The 13305-nt window shown below is 33.5% G+C and overlaps 1 protein-coding gene across 1 annotated transcript in view; it reads right to left on the bottom strand.

Annotated features, from left to right (window-relative positions):
• dpy (fibrillin-like protein dumpy) overlaps positions 1–13305 on the bottom strand; it is a 297194-nt gene that overhangs the window by 22993 nt on the left and 260896 nt on the right. Inside the window, exons 59-62 of the mRNA XM_089103158.1 lie at positions 5061–5261; positions 3140–3319; positions 1173–1471; positions 328–628 (exon numbers count right to left, since the gene is read on the bottom strand). Coding sequence (XP_088959284.1) covers positions 328–628; positions 1173–1471; positions 3140–3319; positions 5061–5261 — 981 coding nt within the window. The remainder of the gene's footprint in view (positions 1–327; positions 629–1172; positions 1472–3139; positions 3320–5060; positions 5262–13305) is intronic.

The raw sequence follows: 13305 nt of genomic DNA, 5'->3' as shown, positions 1-13305 counted from the left end.
TTTATATATGCAAGCCCATCGTTTGTCCATTGTTTTTTCAATAGAGTGGCCCTACTCAAAATCCTATACCAAACCCCATTTTCGGATGTTTTGTCAGATGTTGAAAAGCGTTCATTGTACAAACCAAATTTTTAAGTTTGCTAAATGTCATCTCCTAATCCTAACTTGGCTTAAAAATGCTTATATTGTTTGACGCTCTGGGAAGTTTGACGTATGGAGTCCTTCTTGTTGGCCGTTTACGGTTGAATAAATACTTTTTGGGGAATTCCCTAGTTCATCTAACCGACCCAAATAACCTCAATAAATCAGCCAAAGAAGATAACAAACCTGGAGTACAAACACCATTCTCATCTGGCACCATGCCATCCTTGCACTTGCACGCCATCGATTTAAACGGTGAACTGTCAATAACCACGCAAAGAGCAGTCTCATGACAAGGTTTAGTCTCCAAACATAATTGTTTGCATCTGCCATCCATACAAGCAAATTGAGATGGACAATCGTCATCTGCTCTACACTCTGGCTCAGCAACAACCGGGAATTCGTCAACCCTACTAGTTGCCTCGCAGCCAATAGCTGGATCTCCAATTGGAAGGTCATCGGGGCAACGACATCCAGCAGAATGTTTCTATAAGAAAAAAGATGTAGAAATGAATAAAAAGTGGTTGTCATCACAAGACATCAGCTAGAACAAACAGAGATTCCCATCCCTCCAACTAAATAAAAGGTATTCTAAATCCCATTTTTTACAACATTAAATTATTAAATTTATCTATTAGATCTCAGCCATTGACTAAGATTGACTAACCAGAGGTGTTCAAAATTCTTTGGGTAGTTTAAACCCACCTCCAAATTGAGAAATTGGCAATTTCGGGTGACTTTATTTTTATTGAAGGGGTCATATTTTTATTGAAGAGATATTGTTTCTGAAGGGATTGTCTTTGTCCTTGGGAGTGCTTCGAACATATGCCTAGCTGATTCTATATAAAGCATTATAATTAAAAGAGAAGGAGAGAGAGAGAGAGAGAGAGAGAGAGAGAGAGAGAGGAGAGAGAGAGAGAGAGAGAGAGAGAGAGAGGAGAGAGAGAGAGAGAGAGAGAGAGAGAGAGAGAGAGAGAGAGAGAGAGAGAGAGAGAGAGAGAAAGAGATGCTACAGATAATGTAGAATTTACCTCAGCAAAACACTCTGCAGTAGGTGCACAGGGGTTATCAGCAAGACAAGGATCGACACAATTCTTCTCAACACAGGCTTTATCTTGAGGACAATCCCCATGGACTCGACAACCAACGGCAGTACATCGCACGCGGGGGTCTCCTTCTGTACCAGGTGGGCATCGACAATTAGCCTGGTGATTTGCTGGGTAGCATTGTGCATTTATCGCACACGGGTCATCAATGACACAAGGGTTGATACACCGTCCGTTGTGGCAAGCTGTATCTGACGGACATTCGTCGTCAGCTCGACATCCAACTAAAATAGATTCATTTATTAATTAACGTCAGTACTGATAGAATAAGAGAATGGGAATAAGAGAGTAAGAGAAGAGAATACGAGAATATGAGAGTGTGAAAGTTCGAACGATAGAACATGAGTAGAGGGATAGTTTTTACCCGAAATTTACCAGAATTGGGGATTCCATGGGGGTGATTTCGGAGCTTCAATTTCCTTGGTTTATATCTGTGACGTATTTTCTGAGCTTTAATTTATATCTGTGACATTATTTCTTATTGCTGGAAAGACAAGTAACTCCGCCTTTTAAAAACCTGATTGGTTCTTCTTTGTGAAATTTTAAGCCAGTAAAAATAACGAAAAGTCGTTGAGTCAAACGATCTTTTCGTTTACGGGTACCTCCTTTGTTTCTCTGTCGTTGAATTCTTAGGAGGCTTTGCTTTAGTTGACATAGTTAAGCAATACTATAATATAAAGGTTACATAATATTTAAACATAATAATTAAATACTTTATTTTTATAGAAAGAAAGGGGTTTATTCATAAACAAATAATATAATAAAACCTGAAGCATATCTCGTTTAGGTAAATAATCACCAAACAAGGCCTAAATATAAATCAACTTATGAAAGTTGACAAAAATAAAACAATTTTATTCATTTAATAAATAAAGAAACCGGAAAATTAGTCACCCATCCTTTTCGTAAGCCCTAAGACAATGGTCTTTCAGAAATATTCGGAACTCAGTCGGGTTTGATTCTGTACAACAGTGGTTCTTAAACTGTGGTACGAGTACCCCTTGGTGGTACGCAAAATGTTTAGGGGGTACGCGGCCGCTATAGTTCATAGCTACAGTATATAGTTTAGCTATAGTTTACTTAGTAGTAGTAACTTAGAAGGGGTACCTAAAATATTTTGTGGGTAAAAAGGGGTAGAGTGTCTAAATAAGTTTGAGAACCACTGCTGTACAATATTACTTGGCAAACATGATGCACATAAACTTTGATCAAGTTGTAACTACTCTCTGACTTCTAAACTGACTTGACCTTCATGTGTTATACTCGTTATATAATTTAAGTCAATTTAAAAAATGGTTAATGTTTGATAATTGTTAATTTATAATTTTGTATTTATAGATATTATAATTAAATAATATCATATATAATGTAATGTAAACAACACTATAACAATATTACTCATAGAACAATTCATCTAGCTAAACACTATGCTTATGACAATATACTTTCCAGGAGTAAATCAGACAGAAAAAATAGCCTTATCATTTTTACAGCATTAATTGCAATAATTACAAATTAACAATCAAAAGGCCTAATATAAAGTTGACAAAAATGAGTTTGAACCCCTGTCCCCAAAATCTTAGGATTTCTCACCATTTTTATTATTTTTTCCAAGCAGTTTCTACAGACAGTTTCTACTGATACTATTACTACTAAGAAATCAATGCAGCACAAGCCGCCTGAGGCCAACAAAGCTATGCACGCCCCTTCTCCATCATAATCTATTCAACGCTTCCCTCTTTACACCCTCCCAGGGCCTTTGTGGTCTGAGCCTCGACTAAGTTTAGTGAGTCCACTTATTATAATAATGCTAAAGATAGTATATAAAACAAGTTATTATTGTTCAATAATAATCAATAATATAGTAAACTTGGACGAAAAAGGGACTATACCTTGATAGCATCCAACATTAGGGTCTCCAGCGTAGCCATCTTTACAGAGACAAATTGGTCGGTGATCAACTACCTTACAATCGGAGTTGGGGCCACAGTCACACGGATTTTGACATACGCCATTAATACAGGCTTCACTCGAAGGACAGTCATCATTGGTGCAGCCGATCACACCGTCAACTATTATGAAAGCAGAATTAGATTAAGGCCGCCTTAAGTGGTCTGATAAGGAGCAAAAATTTTACTAGGTGATAAGAAGAGACCATGCCTTCCTCTCCTTCCGAGCCACTAGTTTGTTCCGAGAAAGTAACCCGGGACTGCTTCAATACTAGAGGCGAATAAGGAAAATATAATAGAATTCTACTTTAGAGCCATTACCCCTATTTTTTATTGCTAAAAATGAAGAATGTTTATTCCTGTTATTCGCCAATTAAGTCAAGCCACTGCGCGGATTAGCACGGAGCTATAAATTTACTTTGCTAATATATTAATTCAAAATTCACTACTGAACAAAAGACAAAGATTGCATGCTGTCCTATAACAACTCCTTTTTGCTAAAAAAAAAAAAAAAAAAAAAAAAAAAAAAAAAAAAAAAAAAAAAAAGTTTCTACGGCTTAACTGCAGATTCCCGGGAGCGGGTGTGGGTCGAATTTCCTCTTAAATTTACTAAAATGGCATAAATATCAATAAAATAGGCTAATATACCCGGAAATTCAAGACAGGGTTTATGTGCCCTGTCCAACATCTACTTTTAATCGTCAGTTTATTATTTTAACGTTTATATGGGATGTTTATAAATGATTCCGATTTCATGCATTATTCATCTACGTGACCAACTGAAATGTTAGCTATTTTTGTTCCCTACAAAGAAGTTTTAACGATCCAGGTTGTGCATGTTGTGCACGTCTCCCAATAAGATAGGTTTGTAACTACCCTGTCACATATCTATTTTTGATTATCGGTTCTTTATGGTTGTTTCTTATGGAGTATTTATGTCCAGTGTCCAGTTCTTATGGGGTTTATTTAAAACTCCGTTTTTCTTTCAATATTCATTTACATAACTAACTCAAATATTACTGTTTCTGCACCCTACAAGAAGTTTTAAAGATCCAAGTTGTGCATGTGATTGTGCGTTGTGCATTTTCGCTGCCCAATTTCCATTTAGAAAGAGAGGGAGCATAGAGGTGGAGATAGGGCACGTTTCTGCATCTTCCCATTTAGGACGTTTTAATCAAGAATAAAAGATTGAAAATATTCTAAAAGAACTTGATAAATTTTCATAAGAGAATCCAACAAAATATTAGCTGAATATTAGTACAATAAAATTGACTTAATATTATTTTTAAAAAGCGCCATATTCCTTTATTTAAAATTCAAATGCTGCATCCTCTTACCTTCAAAAACAAAGCCTTAATATATACCTAGAAAAAGAGGGAGCCTAACGAGGTGGCATTATTATGCCTTAATATTGGTTAAAATAAAAGAATAAAAGGAAAAAAAAGTTAAAAACAAGCCAAATAAAACAAAAAGCTTAATAAAAATAAAAGCAAAAAGAGATTCAGTAATAATTCCCCAGATAATTGTTAAAATAGAATTTAAAAAAAGAAATTTGAAATTACACGGATGCTAACCGAAAGTAGCACAAAAGAAATGTTTATTGCCTTTTCGAAAGTTATTTTTCCCTTTTATGTTATATTACAATACCCGTTACATATACATACCTATTTTTACAAGGGCTTACATATTTTTTGGAGCAAGGGCTACGACGTATAAGCTACGTAAGGGCAATAACATTTGCTCTGCAATTTGAGGCTAACTTTTACCTCAAAATTAACACCCTATTTGTCTATTTCAAGCCTTTGCCGTCATTTAACTTTGAAATGAGGGGGGGGCGTAGTGTATAGAAAGAATTTTGCTGTACCTCTTGTACAGCCATTTCTAGGATCACCAACAAACCCAAAAGCACATCTACATTGGGCTCTATGATTTTGCACAGTACAGATGGCATTCTCAGCGCAAGGCTCTTCCGCGCATGGATCTACGCATATTTGCCTCACACAGGACTTGCTAAGTGGACATTCATCGTCAGCAATACATTCTGGTTGTTCCAAGACTTGAGGGGCTATAACAATAATTTTTTATTTTAATATCTTATTTTTTGATAAGCAAATACATAAGCAGATTTCGGGTGTAGTAGAAACTTCAAAGAAGGGATATAATTGCGAGTTAGAGGGCTATTGCCCTCTCAGGCTCAATAATTGACAAAATATATGCTATAAAGGGGAGACTAACGGTGAGACAAAATAGAGTTTGCTTTTATTTTGCTAATTTTTTGCTTGTTTAATTAAAGAACTAATTGATTATAAAATTTGATTAAAGAGTGGTTTGATTTCCTAAAGATTAGCGGGGTTTTTTTCTCAATATTATAAAACTTTATATTTCCTCCACAGGATTGGTATTTGTTTGGTATCCATTCAATTAAGATGAAAAAATCGAAATACATAAGAACTGTAAGATTTTATATTTAAAAGACTAAATAATTCAAGAATTAAATAACTCAAAATTTTTAATTTTTAGTTGGAAAATTAAATTTCTGTAAAGATAAAGGAAAAGATTATCTATGATCAATTTTGCCTTCGAATATTTTAAGTAATATGATACATACTACGAAGTGTTCCCTTTTCCCTGGTTCCCCTCTATGTGAACATGGCTACGGCTTCAGTGTCGGGCCCCATTAAAAAAAAAAGATTTCTTTCGTAATATCTTATTTTTCTTGTTGTTTGGATTGTTATGGTGACGCTTTCTCATGATATCTTCAGCCATAAAATCTTATACATTTCACCTTTACTTTGTCACTAGACTCACGGAAATCAAAAAATTACAAAATTTTACCCTTTTAGGACTTCCCATGGATTGGTAAGTTTTTGGTTCTCACTCAATCAAGATGGCAAAAAAATGTAGTGTATATAAATGCAAGATTTTAAGATAAATACTTCGTACTGAATAACCCAAAAGACTCATAGAATTTGGTTCGAAAATTAAATTTCTGTAAAAGTTAAGAAAGCGGTTACTTACGATTGTTTTTGCCCTAACAAAGACCCAGAAGCTTCCAGTAGTATATTCTTCAGTAGTACATTCAAAGATTATGGGTAACTTACAAAAGTCGGAACTGGTACAAGTGTCAAAAAAGCCATCAACGCCATCTAGTTTTTGGCAACATTTTTTTCAGTGTCATAATAAGAATAGTTAATTTAATTTGTGGCACTGGTAAAAAAAAGGGTAGTAATAAGCGTCTGATCTCAGTTCCTGACAGAGAAATGATAAAAAGCTTGAAAAAAATTCTATGAGTCACCAGACACTCGATGACGTTGATAGTTTTTTCCTTACTAATGCCAGTTTCTACTCTTATAAATTACCCATAATCTTTGCCCCTTAATCCCACGAGTTCTTCCTCTACATACATGTATCCAATGCTTCAGGGCCTGATCCCCAAAGAATATTTATCCCGTAATATCATACCGTAAGATTATTCGAATGTTTAATGCAACTGATATATTGACGTCATATAACAAGTTGGACTCTAAGTTAAAAGATGAGGCCTGCAAGCGGTTGGGTCCTTTTATTCCTCTTCTGCGATTGTTTTTATTTGCATTTTTAGTTCTTTATATTGATATTGTTTTGCATGTGTTTTGTTTTGTATGTCTTTACTTTTTATTTTCTTTTGTTACTCCACTTTTTTATAATGTTGGTGGGTCAAAAATAAATTATTATTATAGTTCTTATAATATATTTTATCTTTAATCTGCCGCTTGATTCAAGGAAGACCAAAAATTTACTGAAAGCTGAATAAGTTTATTTCTTTTTAGGATTTTCAATGGATTACAAACAATAAAGGGGATAATTTAGTGACGAAATTCTACAGACAGTGAATTGTAAAAAGAAAAAAAAATTCAGCTATTTTTTATGTCTTTTAAAAATATAGTCAAAATATTCAATTATTTCTCTTTTACAATCCACTGTCTTAAAAAAAATTATTGCATTATTTACGTAAATAATACGTAACCTAGCAAATATTTTATTTACGCTAAATGGATTGGTAAATTTTCTGTCTCCGTGCAATCAAGATGGCAAAATAAAGGTTTAATATAAAATTATTATAAGTTATAATCAGAAAAAAAAAATCAATGAAATTTCGGGACCAGGACCCGAAGCCAGGGCTTCATGCACACAGAGAGGAAAATTCAGTCACAAAGGGGAACAATACTACTTGCAAGTAAATACTATTGTTCATTTTTGGATTGTTGCAAGGACAACATCGATTTAAAACAATATTTTTCCTTCGCTTTTAGGTCCCGCCTTAATTGGTGTAATTATATGCATAAATTGAACTACACAGAGACTAGAATAATTCAGTAAATATCAAACTATCAATAATCTCCTAAATTTAAGGTGGAAATATCAATGCCTACGCCATGTATGTATTTCACAAAGATGGTATTGTTATTTCATAATACAAGAACAGGGATACATTATAATTTTACAGGTTATTAATTAAAAATTTTTTAGGGGTGAAGGGGGGTTGGTGGGTGGTGTCAGTTTTTTTTTTCATTTTGTTACTAAAAAATAATTTCCCCGATAAAAAAAAACTGAATATTCTAAACAAGCAGCTAATGCTAAAGAATGATCAGAGATATATAGCACAAAGAATGACAATAGTTAAAATAAAATAGTTATAATTGTGATCAATATTTTATTTACAAAAAAAAAGAAAGAAAAACTCATCAAAGATATTTGACAAAAAGATAAAATAAAGAAATAGAAAGATGAAATTGGTCAATGAAACAAAAATACACAAGTGCGTATTTAACACAATTCACGTAATCATTCCTCTAATATAGAGTAATTTTATAATTATTCTATTTATTTTATCAAATAATTGTTAAAAAGCGGTAAAAAATTTCGCATGTTAGTGTTAGAAGCATATTAGATAAAAAGATAAAATAAACAAAGATAATGAAAAATGTTCTGAATGAAACAGTGTTAAATGTATAATTATCCTAATTCAGGTTGTCACTGCTTATATTTGCTTATATATTTTTAGTTATATTATTTAATGCTAGCTATAAAGCGGTTAAAACATTTGCTTGTTAGTGTTAGATAACTATTAGAATATATACAAGGTGAACGAGAATTTGCTTGACTGAATTTTGGAATTGAAGAGGCCTGAAAAAAGAAAAAGAGATCAGTTTGGAATGCAAGATAAAAATTGCATTTATCAAAGGCGTTTAAAACAAAAATATATGCATTATGCTAAAGACACAAATATGGCACAATAGGCGTTTAAAACACAAATATATGCATAATACTTCAAAGAAACACAAAATCTAACATATCAAACAGTTCGTGGTAACGAACTGTAAGTAAGGAGCGACCCAGCTCAATGGTAACCGAAACTCTAAAAAACAGAATTTTGATACCAATAGATACATCAAAAGAATCAGATTTTAATTCTGATTTCGAATATATAAGTTTTATCAAGTTTAATCTTACCTATCAAAAGTTACGCGCCTGAGAAAATTTGGCTGATTTTCGAAAAAAGTGGGAAAGACCCCCTAAAAGTTATAGAACCTTAAATAAAATCACACCGTCATATTCAGCGTATCAGAGAACCCTACTGTAGAGGTTTCAAGCTCCTATCTACAAAAATGTGGAATTTTGCATTTTTTGCCAGAAGAAAGATCACGGATGCGTGTTTATTAGTTTTTTTTTTTTTTTCTTTTTTTTTTTTTTCCCAGGGGTGATCGTATTTACCCAGTGGTCCTAGAATATCGTGGGAGGGCTCATTTGAACGAAAATTAAAAGTTCTAGTGCCCTTTTTAAGTGACCAAAAAAAATGGAGGGCAACTAGGCCCCCTCCCACGCTCATTTTTTTTCCCAAAGTCACCCGATCAAAATTTTGAGATAGACGTTTTGTTCAGCATGGTCGAAATTATTATAATTATGTCTTAGGATGACTTAATCCCTCGAAGCCCCCAGGGGGAGGGCTGAAAGTTATGAACTTTACCCAATGTTAACATATAGTATTGGTTATTGAGAAGTATACAGACGTTTTCAGGGGGAACTTTTTCTGGTAAAAGGGGGTGGGGTGCCCTTTTTAAGTGACCAAAATAAATGCAGGGCAACTAGACCCCCTCCCAAACTTATTTTTTTCCCAAACTCACCCGATCAAAATTTTGAGATAACCATTTTGTTCAACATGGTCGGAAATATGATAAATATGTCTTTTAGGATGACTTAATCCCCCGAAGTCCTCAGGGGGAGGGCTAAAAGTTATGAGCTTTACCCAATGTTAACATAAAGTATTAGTTATTGGGAAGTATACAGAAGCAACATTAGAACTTAAAACGAACAGAAATTATAACGTATGTGAGGGGGTTCTCCCCCAAGTCAATACCTCGCTCTTTACGCTACAGTTTTTTTTAGTGCTTTCAAAATAGCTATCTATTTTAATTAAACGGCCTTTGTGATTCAGGGGTTTGTGAATCAAAATTTTTTTTAACTTTTAACGTAAAGAGCGTTGTATTGACTAAGGGTAGAACCCCCTCATATACTTAATAAAATATAAGTAATAAAAAAAAAAACAATAAAAGAAACAAGCGATACGGCTCAATAGTAATCGAAACTTTTAAAACCGGAATTTGATGTCAATAAATGTATCAAAAGAATGTGTTTATAATGCTGATTCTAAATATATAAATTTTTATTAAGTTTAGTATTACTCATCAAAGGCTACGAGCCTGAGAATATTTACCTGATTTTTTAAAGAGGGGGGAAACATCCACTACAAGTGAAAGAATTTTAATGAAAATCACACCGTCAGATTCAGCGTATCAGAAAACCCTATTACATAGGTTTCAAGCTCATATCTGCAAAAATCTGAAATTTTGTATTTTTTGCCAGAAGAAAAATATACGAATATAGAAGTTAGTTACGTAAGTTAATTTGTAATTTACGTCATAACCAAATTTAGAGACATCCATTTAGCAAAATAAAAGTAAAATTTTTATGCAAATTTTGTTTACTTATTCAATGACGGTGAGCCAAAATAAAAGCTGCATTAACTAAAAAACGATCAGAAATTAAATAAAAAAAACAAGTTTTTTAAACTGTAAGTAAGGAGTGACATTAAAACTCAAAACAAACAGAAATTATTCCGTATATGAAAGGGGCTGTCCCCTCATCAACGCCTCGCTCTTTACGCTTTTAAAACCAGTAGCTATATAGGATACCTCTGTTCTGTTGATGAATGTTTTACAAAATATTTTGAATATTATTTAGCCAAATACGTTTGATAAAATTATTAATGCCCTATATTTAGGAAATGTTCTTCTCAACGTTAAGCCCCAACCTCCTCCCTAATGTGGAAATATACAGCCCAAATTATAAGTATCATATCCTTTTCCCAAGTGTCTCAGTTGTTTCAACCCCGTAACAGTACATCCAAATTGTCGAGTGTGTACTGGCTAACAGATAAGTACCAAATAATCTAAAGCCGGTCTGAGTGTTAATTTAACCAGAGCTGACTTTGGAAACCAATAGATAACAAATTTTTGGACAAAAAGAATAAAATTTGGAATATTCGGAAGGAAAAACGTTACAAAGCAATTATTACTTCATAATAAGCAAAAAGTTGCACTTAATACATTTGGATGCTTTTCCACTGTATTTTACCTCAAAAACTCCCTAATACGCCAATATATAACCAGAATTAAATATTTTCCATGCATTCTCTTATTTTTTTTTAACCTGGTTAGCTGCAAATTGAATCAACGCTGACTAAATCAGTAAATGGAAAAAATACATGGTAAATATGTAATTTGGGCTATATACCTGAAGTGTGGGGGGGGGGGGTAGGGTAGAATATATTCTTTTACGGGTTCCAGTTTTCCGTCCCAATTTTCAATAGAATGGTGAGTCTGAAAGCGGTATTGTTACAACACTAAGGGGGCTGAAAGTGAAAATCCAGAGATGAGACGTTTTTACATATAGTTGCATCCCATTATTTTCTATCATGTTAGAAGTCAGTTGAAGAGAACTAACCATAGAGAAAAAAAAATTAACTTTGTCTTATATGATAATGTCAAAGAGTAACTAAGAAGTTCTTCTTAAGTGGTGTTCTGCAAGGGCAACACACGGCAAATTATTTGGGAGGTAGTACTTTTTAGAGACCCTGATTAGTACCAATAATTTCGTTGGAATGGCAACCCTGGTTGTTATCACTGACTGGGACATATTCATTGACAAAAATGTTGGAAACCCTGGTGCGAACACTCATTTTAGCCATCTAATTAACAGTATATTATACTCGAAGTATAATCATCTACGTGACAAGTACTGACAAAACTCTCCAAAAGTGACCCCGCGTACCTCAGCGCCTCTAGACGCAAAGTGCTATACTACTTAATCGCTCCGAGCCAATAAATTAAATTTAACATAGCTTTTACGGAACAAGTATATCACCTACGGAACTTAGGCTATTATCCCCCAGGTTCGCATAGGTATGGAATCGTCTCCAGAGACGCGGACAAAGGGTCACTTTTTTGGTGTGGAGAGGATAGGTTTTGTCAGTACATGTTGTACGTGTTTATACTGAACTAATTATATTCCAATTAATTTCATCGGGGCAAGGGTTGAAGGGATCATTTCAGAGCTCTAAATTTATAGAGGTCAGACTTACGGCCACACCTCAATATTAGAGCTCTTCAAAAATTGTATGTATTAAAGAATTTAATGTCTTTCTTCAATTTAACATTTAAATGTCTTTATATTTATTTATTTCCTTTCAAAATCTTTTCAGCTATTAAAAAACCCTAGATAAAACATCATTTTCGCTTTAATCATTAGTTATATTATATATGAAATTTTGTTAGTTCATAAAATCTTTATTACAAGTGATAACATACTTTAAAACCAAAAATGCATTTTAAATTAATAGTAAAAACAATTTGTAAAAACTTTAACTATAAATTAAATCCTTTTTCACGAGACCAGTTAACAAGTAATAGCCGTACTAGGGGCTACTAACATGCTAAGTGCTAACTTGTCTGGTGCAAAAGGATCAATTTATAGTTAAAGTTTTGACAAGTTGTTTTTATTATTATTATAAAAAGCATTATTGATTTTAAAGTATGTTATCGTTTGTAAAAAAGATTTCATGAATTAACAAAATTTCATATATAGAATATTTAATAATTAAAATTCAAAAGGATGTTATATTTAGGGATTTTTAATAGCTAAAGAGATTTTGAAAAGAAATAAATAAATTCGTATTGAATTGTCCAATTGTAATATAATTAAAATTTACTTCCGGTTTTCTAACAATCTTCCAAGCGTTAGAATACTGTGTTGCTAGGGCGGGTTACCTGCCGAATGGGCTCAGGGTTGCCACTTATTGGTCAATCGATTTGTCCCTTGAGCATTCAAAAGTATGTCATTTTCAGCCAAATGATGTCCATATTCTGTCTATAATATGTCCATCTTATTAAAAAACCCTAGATAAAACATCATTTTCGCTTTTCATCATTTCGCTTACATCTTAAAATCTCAGAAACTAGTTTTTTTACGACTAGTAAGCCTTTTTCAAAGTGGTCAGTTAACATCAAATATAATGAAAAGGAAAAACAATTCATTTACTACATCCATAAAGAATGAACTAGTATGAAAGTACAAAACTCATAAAAACATGTTAACAGTAAAAAAAAACTACTTGTGGGAGCTTAAGGCTTATCTTCCTACGAGAGTTCCTCTCGACAGGTATGGTCGGCATGAGGGTCATCCTCACTAAAATTCCGCCGGAAAATTTTCTGTGGATATTTCTGCCTTGAAATTTCTCCTTAGCCTACTTTCATTTGAAAAAAGACTTGTTTTTACTGTAATTTCTTATCTTTTCTCAGATCATTCCGGAGATCCACCTTCTGGGGAAATTTCTTCCCCCCACTGGAAAATTTCTCAAGGTGAAAATTCCCCCATGGAGAATTTCTCCCTTGTAAAATTCATCCAAGGAGAATTTCTCCTGCTGAGCCCCCTCTCCCTTACGGAAAAATCCACCAAATAATACCAACCTCGCTGAAAATATCTTTGGACAATTCCCTCGGAACATCTTCACA

This window comes from Artemia sp. Qi Xiang Cuo, chromosome 17, assembly GCF_049724085.1.
Source record: "Artemia sp. Qi Xiang Cuo chromosome 17, ASM4972408v1, whole genome shotgun sequence".
In the NCBI taxonomy this organism is placed as follows: Eukaryota; Metazoa; Arthropoda; class Branchiopoda; order Anostraca; family Artemiidae; genus Artemia; species Artemia sp. Qi Xiang Cuo.
The sequence above is the reverse complement of the archived record's forward strand: the minus strand, read 5'-3'. Positions and strand labels throughout refer to the sequence as shown.